General features: G+C 44.8%; 1 protein-coding gene across 2 annotated transcripts in view; it reads left to right on the forward strand.

Moving 5' to 3' along the window:
* The first annotated feature begins 6,393 nt into the window (after nt 1-6,393).
* Clasp2 (cytoplasmic linker associated protein 2) overlaps nt 6,394-12,694 on the forward strand; it is a 174,844-nt gene continuing 168,543 nt past the window's right edge. Inside the window, exon 1 of one of the 2 annotated variants that reach the window (XM_050139488.1) lies at nt 6,394-7,330. In XM_050139488.1, coding sequence (XP_049995445.1) covers nt 7,136-7,330 — 195 coding nt within the window. In that variant the 5' untranslated portion in view covers nt 6,394-7,135. The remainder of the gene's footprint in view (nt 7,331-12,694) is intronic. The other variant, XM_050139483.1, reaches the window with a different exon arrangement.

Genomic DNA, 12,694 nt, shown 5'->3' on the forward strand with positions numbered 1-12,694 from the left:
GGGTGTAGATCCCCTGGAACTGGAGTTCAGACATTTGTGAGCTGCCATGTGGGTGCTGGTAACTGAACCCAAGTTCTGTGGAAGAGCAGCCTTTTCTCTCTGTGTCTCTCTTTTGGTTTTTCAAGACAGAGTTTCTCTGTGTAGCTCTGGCTGTCCCAGAACTAGTTCTGTAGAGCAGACTGGCCTTGAACTGACAGAGATCAGCACGCTTCTGTCTCCTGAGTGCTGGGATTAGAGGCCTGCACCACCACCACCTGGCCCAGCCTGTACTTTCTCCAGTCCCAACATAAATCTTTTTTTTTTTTTTTTAAAAAAAAAAAGACCTGAGAGTTTGAAGCTAGCCTGGTCTACAGAGGGAGACACTGTCAATAAATAAGGATGACTAAAATGCCTTTTAAAAATCATATTATCTATTTATTTGCTTATTCATTTCCTATGTGCGTATGAGTACATGGATATGAGAACTTGTGGGCATCAGTTTTCTCCTTCCACATGATACCTGTGAATCAAACTCAGGTTATCAGGCCTGGTAGCAAAAGCCTTTCCCCACTGAGCCATCCCTCTGGCCCCCCAGACTTCTTTTAATCACTGACTCAGTTCCCACTTGAAAACACATTATAAAAATAAGTATTAAGTTGTCAGCCACATGGTCCCCACCTCACCTGCATTTCCATGATCTAGGGCTCCTACATTGACCCAGGAAAATGATGAACTACTGGGGCTAGAGAGATGGCTCAGAAGTTAAGAGCATTGGCTGCTCTTGCAGAGGTCCTGAGTTCAATTCCCAGCAATCACGTGCCAGCTCACTCCAGTATGGAACTCTGATGTGGGAGTGTCATATATCAATCTGTTGATTTCATTGGTTAAGTTATAATAAACCAACTGCTTGGCCTCAGCTTAGAACATAGATGGGAGGAGTAAACAGAATAGAATTCTGGGCGGAAGAGGAAGTGGGGTCAGACTCTGCTCTGCTCCCAGAGACTCAACAGCTCTGCTCTCTGGAGCAGAGACACCATGATGGACGGAGGCTAGAATCTTCCCGGTAAGTGCACCTTGGGGTGCTTACACACATCATTAGAAATGGGCTAGTCCAGGTGCGAGAATTAGCCTGTAAGGGTTAGAGTTCATGGGCCAAGCAGTTCTTAAATGAATACAGTTTGTGTGTTGTTATTTTGGGCATGAGCTAGCCAAGCAGCCGGGGTGTTGGGGACGCAGCCCCGCCGCTCCTATTTCAACAGAACTCCAGTTCAAGGATCTCTCTCTCTCTCTCTCTCTCTCTCTCTCTCTCTCTCTCTCTCTCTCTCTCTCTCTCTCTCTCTCCTCTCTATCCCTCCCCCCAACACACAAGAAAAAGAAAATGATGGACTGTTCTGGAAATAGTGTTTGACTTCTGAAAATAAGAATTAAAAGGCACTGTTGTCTCCCTCTTGATATTTTTGGAAAGGAAGTTAGTTGCCCTGTCATGAAGACAATCATGATAGCCAACTATTCTTGATAAAAGCCAGGTGAAGGAGACACCTTAAGACCTCCAAGTGCCTTCAGACAGTGATAGCCTTGGCTAATTGATCTCTTAATTGTCACCTCAGGGAAGAACAGAGCCAAACCCCTGGAGAAGCCTCTCAGCATCCTGTCCTGTCAGAACGAGAGTGATAACAAATGGTCCCTTTGTTCCAGCCCATTCAGATTGAGGCGGTCCACAGCAACAGGTGACTGACCCAGCAAGTCAGTCAAGCCAAGTGCATCACACATTACAAACTTTGTAGTATATTTTCTTATCTGAAAACTCTGCTAAATGAAATGGAATTGTGCCATTTAAAACCAAACGCCCAGTGGCAGGCAACCAAGGCAGGATTCTATTTATAGGACTTTGTAGATTTTTTTTTGTTACAAAACATTTTTAAAATGATCTTTTATAAGGTGGAAAATTTTCTTTTGGAAACATTAGGTTGATGGGTCTTTGCAGACAAGAAGTCTCCCAGTCATGCAATGGGGCAGTATCTTCACAGTTTGTTTTACAGCAATCTAACAGGTTGGCATCCTTGGCAAGGAAACATTACTGGATTTATGGATACCCTTAAAGCACTGATTTCTCCTGTTATTCATTACACACAAATTTCCCTCTTTTCCTCCAGGCTTTTATTGAAAACAAGACATTGGTTTTCAGGAAAAAGTGGAATGATGTTTATTTTCCATGTTGGATCATGTGATTAAACTTTTTATGGCTTAAAATCCCAGTGAGAACTCTCCATGAAAGTACAGGGAACCACTGTGACTGGCTTGGCTGAGATACCTAAGTTCTGCTCAGCATTTCCTGTCTCTGTATCGGGAGTATTTCTGTTTCCCTGGATCGCAAATCATGCCCACCTACCCAGTATCTCATTTGTCTAATAGCAGGATGCTTTTTTAATTGTTTTGTTTTTGAAGACAGGGTTTCTCTGCGTAGCCCTGTGTCCTGGCACTAGCTCTCTGGACCAGGATGAGTTTGAACTCACAGAGATCTACCTGCCTCTGCCTCCCGAGTGCTGGGATCAAAAGAGTATGCCACCACCGCCCAGCTAGGATGTTTCTCTTAAACCTCAGTCAGGCATAGCAGCACATGTCTGTAATCCCAGCACATGGGAGAGAGAGGAAGGAAGATCAGGTGATCGAGGACAGTTTCAGGTACATGGAAGTTCCAGAACAGCCTGGGTCACAGTGTGTGTCAAAATAAAAATCAAATCAAAACCCCCAAACAAAAAACTGGATTAAGTGAGAGGACTTTGTAAAAGTGCTTGCTACACAGTGTGTGCCAAAATAAAAATCAAATCAAAACCCCCAAACAAAAAACTGGATTAAGTGAGAGGACTTTGTAAAAGTTCTTGCTACTCAGTCTGTGTTCTAGCTCCAGAACCTGGAGAGGAGAGAACCAAGTCACAAAGGCTGCAATACATTTGTATAATAAAAAAATTCAGAACAAAACAAAATGGAGGCTGGGCAGCAGTGGTGCATGCCTTTAATGCCAGCACTTGGCGGCAGAGGCAGGTAGATCTCTGAGTTTGAGGCCAGCCTGGTCTACAGAGTGAGATCCAGGACAGCCAGGACTACACAGAGAAACTCTGTCTCAAAAAATCAAAAACCAAACCAAACCAAATGTAATCTTCTGCCTCGAGTGCCGATTTAGCATTTCTAACATTCCTGCTTCTGAAACTGAAATGTTGGAGTTGAGTTCTTTTTCCCCAGAGGAGCTTAAGTTCCTTCTGGATTTGACTTCTCTCTAAGAGCTTAGCCCAAGTTATAATAATAATAACAATAACAATAATAATAATAATAATAGGCGGCTCCAGGGAATTTTCCAATAGAAGAGTTACATTGAAGGAAGCAGGCAAAAGCACTGTGGCCTAGGTACTGCCATTTTGACCACAGATTCCACTTTACCTGTAGGGTGAAATCAAGTTTAGGTTCCTAAGCCCTAGGGGAGCTGGGAACTTTCCAGTAGCTGGCCAACCTCCTCCCTAATCCACAGAAATAGTCGGTATGCATCTTTGGTTCTTTAGGAACATTATGGCTGCTCCTAACCTCAGAAGGAACTCACGAATCTGATGAGCTGGACTGAGTTAGAAAGGCTTGCATTTTATCTGTTGACGATGGACATTCGAAGAAGCCCCAGTCCCTATGTCCTGATTGGTAAAATCTGTAACTATAACTTGGCAATAAATGTGATTTTTCTGCCTATAAACCCTGATTCTGCCCCTGCTCAGGGCTCTCGGGAGACACAAGGCTCCGAGTCCTTGTCCTGCAGCCCTATTTGATCAGTGACCCGCTTATGTGGTGAGCTATTAAGATCTTTGGAACCCGTAAGTGTTGTCTCTCCCCTTCCTTGTGGCACATAGCGGGCTGAGTGTGTCAGCATGAAGGAGCCCGTCTGCACGCCAGGACAGAGTGGGAGGTCAGGAGATCATCACCATTGCTGGTGTGGAGGTGTGAAGAGAGGAGTCCCCAGTCCCCAGTGTTTCAACTCTATGTCTTCTTTTGTGGGATTGCGAATCACACCTAGGGTCTTTCACATGCTATGCTAGGCAAGTGCTCTAACCAATAAGGAATATGCCTACTTTCTGTGGGGCTGGGGACAGAGTTTCACAGTGAAGCTCAGAATGGCTTCAAATGCAAGATGCTCTTGTCTCCCTGAATGCTGAGATTACAGGCATGTGCCACTATGCCCAATCACCCCTGACCTGTGGCTGTTATAGACACGTATATTTCTTTGGATAACACTGAAGTAAGTGTTATCCTTCCCCTACCAGTTTAGTTCCTTGACCTTTTTTTCTTTTTTCTAGGTAAAAATTACAAACAGTAACTACACCACATACTCCTCCTAAGCACATAATTTGAATTTTTGTGTCTGTGTTCCACAGTATGTTTTTGAGATTTGTACTCACTGAGTCATTCTATTGTTATTGCTGAGAATTCTACTGTATGGCTACAGCACATCTATTTCCCAGTGTGCTGACATCTGTGTGGTTTCCAGTTGCGCTGTGCTGTATCTTTGGAAGCCACTCCCATTTGTCCCCCCCTACCCCACTCAGGAGAGAACACAGTGGCTTTCTTGGTGAACACTTGTTGAAAATATGACTTCAAACTAGCAGTGTGGTCACTTCTTTCCTAGCGTTTGAATGGAAAATAAACTCCTGTTTGAACTAAGTTTACTCAGAGTTTCCACTATTCTCACAAATAATAAAGAGGCCAGGAAGTCAGTCTCTAGTATTTCAATACACCATTCCAGTCTTGTTAAAAATAGACACGTGCTACTAGTTACGTATTAGTGACTGATCATGGCAGGGTGTTCAGCATATCATTTTCTTTCCAAAAATTCCATCTTTTATTGCCCTGCACTTTTGTTTTCTTTTTTCCCCAAGACAAGGTTTCATTGTGTAGAACAGACTGGCCTTGAACTCACAGAAATCTGCCTCCGACGTGCATTAAAGGTGTGCATCACTACTGCCAAGCATACCTTTGTTTTTGATTTTTTTAAAAGATTTATTTTATGTATATAACTATTTTTCCTGCATATCTGTATATGCACTATATGTATGCCTGGTGCCCAGAGAGACTAAAAGAGGGTGCTAGATTCCCTAGAACTGGAGTTACAGACAACTGTGGGATGCATGTAGGTGCTGGGACTCGATCCTGGTCCTCTGCAAGAACACCTGTTCTTAACCACAGAACGATTTCTCCAATTCCTTCAAGACTTTTTTTTTTTTTTTTTAAAGACAGAGTTGCATATAGCCCAGGGGGTAGGATGCTCAAAGTTGCTACACAGTGAAGGATGATCCTAAACTCTCTGTAACTCTTCATGTATATTGTGGTTATAGGTCTGTGTCACTATACTTGGCTTTATGCAATGAAGAAGGTCAATAACAGAGATTTATGCATGCTAGGCAAACAGTATGTCAACTGAACCACATCCTAGTACTAAAAATGTTCATCTCCTAGCAGGGTGGAGAAACGGCTGAGGTTGAGAGTAAGTACTGGTTTTGCAGAGGACCTGAGTTTGGTTCCCAGCACTCACGTGGAGCGTCTTACTGTAACTACCTGTACACCAGGTTCAGGGGCTCTGATGTCTTTGCCTCCAAGGGCACCCAAACTCGTGTGCATATACCTATAATTATGAAAAACTACAAACAACCCAGATGCCTACGGATGGATGATTGGCTCAACAAATCACAGTGCAATGGAAAACGATTAAGTCAAAAAGAAAGAGACTTAAGATATACATTGCATGGGATGAAATGCCAACATTTTGCTACGAAAAAGAAGTTAGACTCAAAGAATATAGCAGAGTGAGCCCTAGGGATAAAGCTCAAATTTTACCAGGGTCAAAGAAAAAAGGGAGGGGAAGGAAAGGAAAAAGAACAGCGTGAAGTTACAAAACTTACAAATGGGAAAGGTATCCTATATATAAATTAAAATGTAAACGCCCGAGGGAGAAGGATCAAGAGTTCCAGACTAGTCTGAGCTTCACAGTCAAACCTATTCTCAACAACACTGGGCTGGAGAAATCGTTCAGCAGTTAAGAGGGCTTGCTACTCTCACAGAGGACCCAGGTTTGGCTCCCAGCACCCACATCAGGTGGTGGGGCTCACAAGTGCCTGCTGTAACTCCAGTTCCAGGAGATCCGACTTCCTCTTTTGACCTCTGAAAGCAGACACATGTGTGCACATGGTTCATATACATACATACAGTCAGGTGCACACATGTACATATAAAATAAATCTTATCAATAACAGCCCCAGCCACCCCAAAAGAAAACTCGAGTTTTGTGGCTCAGGCTTGTAATCCCAACACTTGGGAGGGAGAGGTTAAGAACAGAAACTTAAGATCATTCTCGTCCCCCCCCCCCCCCCCAAAGTAACAAAATCAAACCTCAACAAAAGCAAAAGTCAAATCCGAATGGCCTCGGGCTGATGTGGTTAGTGGGCTACAGCGGTCTGGGAACTTGCCGGCGTGGGGGTGGGAAGTGAAAATGTGTTAACAGAAATGTGAATCCATTGGCAAAACCTCGCTATCAACTAGAAACAGAAAGTCTTCCTTCCACAGCGGCTGTGGGGGTGGCTGCAGGCCGGGTCAGCCAAGTCTCCGCCGAGGAAGAACGCGAACCGTGGATTCCGGTTTTAAGACGGCACGGGCGGGGCAGGGAGGGACAAGTACCAGAAAGTTTTCCTTTAGTATTGACGGCGGCGGCAGCGGAGTGAATCGCCGGAGATGCCGGGATTCCCACAGGGACTTTCGGGGAGCGCCCACGCGACTAAACCCGAGCGACCCCGACCGCCCACGGCTCCGGCTCTCAGCAGCGCCAAAGGCCGCAGCCCCCGCCGTGCTGGGGCGCGCCCGGAGGCCCGGTCCGCGGGCGCGTCGCTCTGACGTCACGCACGCGCTGACGTCGCCAGCAGCCGCAGCCTCTGAAGCGGGGCTGGGAGCGGGGGGCGCCGAGTTTGACTAGTTTTAGGGGGACCGTCCCCCGCCGGCCGCCGTGCTCCGGGCAGCGGCGTCTCTGGGTGACGAGCGCGTCTCAGACGCTTCACCGCCGCGTCCGGGCGGTGCTGCGAGGAAAGTTGGAGGCCGAGGGGCGACGGGCGGCTGAGGGGCGGCGGGCGCGGCCATGGAGCCCCGCGGCGCCGAGTACTTCTGCGCCCAAGTGCTGCAGAAGGACGTGAGCGGCCGGCTGCAGGCGGGCGAGGAGTTGCTGCTCTTCCTCGGCGCGCCCGGCGCCATCCCGGACCTGGAGGACGACCCAAGTCGCCTGGCCAAGACAGTGGACGCGCTCACCGGCTGGGTGGGCTCGAGCAACTACCGGGTGAGCGGCGGGGCGAGCGGGCGCGCGGCCGGGGTGGACGGGCGCGCTCCTCGCCGCGGCTCTTTAACCCGGGCGCGCTGCCGCGGGGTTCCGGGAGCGCGTCGGCATCGCCCCTGGGTTCGGGGTACGGCCCCAGGCGGCGGTTCCGTGACACGTTGCAGAGCTGCTTGGCCCTTTACAAAGTGTTAACTTGAAGCCAAAGGCTTGAAGACGTTGTCCGGTTTGTCCACGCCTGTGTAATGCCTGCGCCGAGACAGGGCGTTAGGATGCTGCGTGAAGTTGGACAGTCAAGTTCATCTCTTCCCTTTGATTTCTGTTTTTACTTAATCTCCAGTTTCTTTCCCCTCTCCCTCAGATCCCTCCTCTTTACTTCTCTTCCCTTCCTCTCCGTCTTTCCTTCTCTATTTCCCGTCCTTCCTCCTTCCCTTTCTATGCTCTCCCTCCCTCTTTTCCTCTTCCCCTCTCCCTCTCTCCCTCTTGTTTCGTAGTCTTTATGTGAAGGTTGTGAATGATCTTCTCTCAAGAGTATCTTTAGCCTTATTGACGTTCTTCTCACGAAAGAGCTGCCCATCTCGCGGCATTATCTATTTGACAACAGAAAGCCGTTGAACACTCATTTGCCCCCTTGTTCTTCCGCTTTTGGGGACAAACACAGATTTGAAACCATGTGCTTTCAAGTTTAGTTGATGCTTTAAGCAAAAGGGGAGTAGGGAGGAGAGGTACAAGAAGGAATGGGTGTAGAGTCAAGAGCAGGCAGGTTGTAATGTAGCCCCGGATGGAGATAAGTAAATGTTCCGTAATTAGCCGGTTCGGAGTTGTTAGCAGTTACTTTTCTTTTTAGACTTCTGGTGGCAGTATTGTTTTAAAATGCAGGCGGGAACTTCCCCTGGATGGAGCGATTCTTAGTGATACATCCAGTGAATAGGCTGTACTTTGAAATTTTTATCTATAGAGACAAGAAAACAAACTCGACAGTTATGCAGAATTAATGGTGAGGACTATATGAATTATAGGAAGGTTAGACGTTTACCAAGATTTAAAACAAAGTTTTACTAGCATAGAATACCAATTATATTTAATGGGTTTCATTGTAGCATTCTTCATACATGTGTATAATGTACTTTGTTCACGTTCACCACCCATTACTCTTATTTTCCACTCTTGCTATTTCCATATAGTTCCCTTCTGTTTTCATGCCTTTTAAAAAAATCAATCAGTGAGCATAAGTAGGGTTCCTTAAAGGAGGATGAGCAAGAGCTTCTATACAGGAGCATGGGCATCTTACTAGTGGCTCCAGCACTGAAGAAAATGTTTCCCTTAAAGATAATGGAGTTTTAGAGTTCAGCACCTCAATGTTCCATTACATATTTGCTCTTTATTCTTACTACTTTTTTAAGTTTGAGAAAAAGCTAGCTATGGTGACACGTGCCTGTAGTGAAGTAGTACTTGGAAGGCTGAGGGAGGAGTATCCCAAGATCAAGGTCAGTCTGAGCTGGACAGTGAGTTTGAGGCCAAATTGACTATATAATGAGACCCTGTCTCAAAATAAAAAAAAGGGGTTTGGGAAAAGTTAATATTTACTAAAATATGGTTACCAATTGGGGAGTATTAACTTGTTTTGAAGAAACTAGCTGGATACCTTACTGCGTCAGAGAGGCCTGTGTCCACCAGCATGGCTGTTTTATGCCGTGTTGTAGCCTTGGCTGTTGTGGGAAGTCAGCCCTTTAGTAATGTTTGCCCCACTTCTCGGGATCGACAGTCGGATTGCCTTCAAGCCACTGCAGCCTGCAGATGCTTGTCAGTAAGTGGCAATTGTGATACCACAGTATTCCAAGTTTTCTGTCATGTCTGTGTGCTTCCAGTTAACTGGGTAGAATCCTTGAGGGAAGTGTCTGAAGTTCGCACATTCTTTCCATGGTACTCACAAGATCTTGAGACCCCTTGAGCAGTTGGAAGTGCCACAGGCTCTTACTGCTTGATCTGAACACTTGCTGGTAGCACTGCTCACCAGGCTCTCATTTCCCTTATACGAGTGAATTTGCCCATCTTCCTTATATACGCCAGTTCCCTGGCTCTGGTGTTAGATGCTGTGCCATCTTCTCTACTCAAAGACACTAGTTTTCTTTCCTTTAGGAATTGATAGTCTTCAGTACTTAATTTTTTAGCTTGAAATTTTTTTCTAAAATTGTTAAAAAGAGGGCATTCTATTGGAGTGAGCCTGTTTTTTATTTATTTATCGACACAAGATCTCACTATGTAGACCAGGCTATCCTTATATCCACACAGATCTGCCTGTGTCTGCCTCTGCCCCCTCCCATGCTGGGGTCAAAGGTATGTGCCCCCACTCCTGGTTTATTTTTAATTTTTTTAAAATTATTTTTTTATTTTATTGTTTATGTATGTAGGTGTTTTGCATGCATGCATGTCTGTGTGCTATGTGTATGGCTGATGCTCACAGCGGCCAGAAGAGGGCGTTTGAGTTCTTGGAACTGGAGTTGTAACTGGAAGGTTGCATGCCTCCATGGAGGTGCTGGGAATACAATCTGGATACTCTGGAAGAGCAGCCAGTGCTCTTGGTTGTTTTTTGCTTTTGCTTTTGGGTTTTTTTTTTTTTTTTTTTTTGGTTTTTGAGACAAGGTTTTTCTGTGTAACAGCCTTGGCTGACCTCAAACTTACAGCCTGCCTCTACCTTCCAAGTGCTGAGATAAAGGCATGCTCCACCACTGCTTGGCGCAAACAGTGCTTTTAACTACCAAGTGTATAGACAGATGTACAGGATTCACTTTTGTTCAGTTTTTGAGACAGGTTTTCATGTTGCTTAGGCTGGCCTTGAGCTCACCGTATATCTGAGGCTGTGTGGTCTTATTTTACATGTGTTTGAGGGTTTATATGAGGGACAGTCCTTTAGTTGGAAAGTAAAGGGATAATAGAAAAAGCCCTTGGTGTTAAGGGCTGGTTTGGTAGCTATGACAGTGCTATTTGGTGGCTTGAATGAAAATGGTCCCCCTTCGGCTCATAGATCTGAATCCCCTGTTGGTGGAAGGATTAGGAGGAGGTGTGTCACTGAGTGTGGGCTTTGAGGTCCCATGCCAGTCTAGTCTCCCTTTCCCCAATATTTGGGTCAGGACGTAAGCTCTCGGCTACTGTTTCAGTGCCATGCCTGTCTGTTCCCCCACTATGATTGATAGTCATGAACTAATCCTCTGAAATTGTAAGCAAACCCTCAGTTAAATGCTGTCTTCTGTAAATTGCCTTGGTCACGGTCTCTTGTAACACAGTCCTAATTAGTCTTATTAAATAAAAATCCAGAGTCAGATATTAGGGGTTAAAAGCTGAAAGATCAAAGAGGCAGAGCAGCTAGCTTCTAGTTCTTACCTCTCCTAATGCTCAGACCAAATAGGCAAGATCCTGTCTCTACGAATCCTCAAGCTGAATGCTAGGATCTCCTATCTCCTCCTGAGTTATAAGTAAGCCAAAGAATAATTTATGGGAACCATTTCCCTCCTTTTATCATGTGGGTTCTGGGGATCAAACTCAGGTTTTAAGTGCTTGTATCAAGTGGCCCCCTGAACCATTTTGTTGGGCCCCATTTGGCATTCCTATACCTCCCAATAATATCAGTATTACAGAAACTGTATTTCCTGTTAAATACTACATTCTTAAAATATACCAGTTTTAGTATGTTTTACCGAGTGTGTGTGTGTGTGTGTGCGCGTGTGCATGCTCAGAGGACATCTTGTAGGAGTCAGCTTCCACCAAATAGGTTCTGGGCATTGAACTCAGGCTGTCAGTCTTGGAGTCAGTTTGCTATTCCAGTGTGGGCATATACGTGAGACTTGGTCTAGGTGGGTGATTTCCGGTGAAGTCAGAGTTGGTCTTCCTGTCAGGGCTTTGCTGTGTAACTCAGGATGCTTTCAGTCCTCTTGCCCCAAGCTCCTGTGTGGTGTCCCACAGTGTCTAGCTTCAGTGCCCTCCTTCAGTGCTCCCTTTATATTCTGAAAGAACATTGTTACCAAGCATATAGTCTTTAAAAACCCTTGTTATATCCTAACTGTACTATACAGGACTCTTACACATAATTTGTGATGAGAGAAAGTGTAGTTTCCCTGTAATGTCAATAAGGGATTGGTTCCAGAGCTCTCCTTCCCTTAGATACTAAAATGCACAGATGCTCTGGTCCCTTACATAAAATGTATTGTACATGCCTACACATATCCTTCTGTATACTTGAAATCATTTCTCAGTTACTTCTCATATTTATTACAGTGTGAATACTTGTAATATAATATTGTACAAGGATTAATGATAAAGGAAAAATGTCTGTAGATATTCAGTACAGACTTGGTTTTTTTTTTCCCCCAAATATTTTCTTTCTGATGTCAGTTGAATCTGAAAATGCATAACCCGTGGATATGCCATTCTGACTATCCAAGGAGATATAACAGTAGTCACACGGCTGTAGCAGAACATGTATTGCTGAAATGCCACACCACTTCAGACCATTACAGTTGCATGGTTGGTGACTAAGACTTTGAAAGTGATGTAGATATTGGCGAACTTCATTTCTTCAATATACCTGAGCTTGGAAGAGTTTGACTACAGGGCTGGGAAAGTGGTCCAGTGGGTACTCCATACTTGCCACCGAAGTCTGAAGACCTGGGTTTGAATCTCTGACTCCATATAAAGACTGATGGTGGAAAGCATGCATCTGTAGTCCTAGTATACCTAGTATACCTCTGGGAGATGGAAGGCAAAGACAGACGAACCCCTGGCTAGCTAGCCCAGAGGATACATAGGCAAAACTAGAAGAGACCTTGTTCCTAACAAAGTGGAAATTAAGACCAACACCTGAGGCTGTTATCTGATGTATATACATACACACAACACCTTCCCTGTACACATCATATACTCATGAAAAATTGGTGTTTACTACCTCATTTTGTCTACTTTAATAAAATGGGTGTAACCTTTTATAAAACCTTTTAAAAAGACAGGTTCTAGCATTATTGTTTAGGCTGGCCTAAACCTCTACCTCACAAATACTAGAATTACAGGTGTATATACCATTACATTTGGCTTCTTTAGGAGCTCTTTCACTTAATTTAGTTTTATTTTGTTTTTAACACCTTTCTAAGTAGCTCTGACTGCTTTGGAACTTGCTATGTAAACCAGGCTACCCTCAAACTCATAGAAATTTGCCTGCTTCTGCCTCTTGAGTCCTTGGATTAAAGGCATACATCACTATGCCTGGCTTTATTAAGCTTTTAACTGTTCTACATACTTTTTAAAAAAATTGTTTTAGATTTATTAATTTTATGGGTATGAGTGTTTTGCCTACATTGTGTGCCTGTACTATGTGCATGT

The sequence above is a fragment of the Alexandromys fortis genome, unplaced genomic scaffold, assembly GCF_014885135.2.
Source record: "Alexandromys fortis isolate MF-2015 unplaced genomic scaffold, M_Fortis_MF-2015_v1.1 scaffold_36, whole genome shotgun sequence".
Classification (NCBI taxonomy): Eukaryota; Metazoa; Chordata; class Mammalia; order Rodentia; family Cricetidae; genus Alexandromys; species Alexandromys fortis.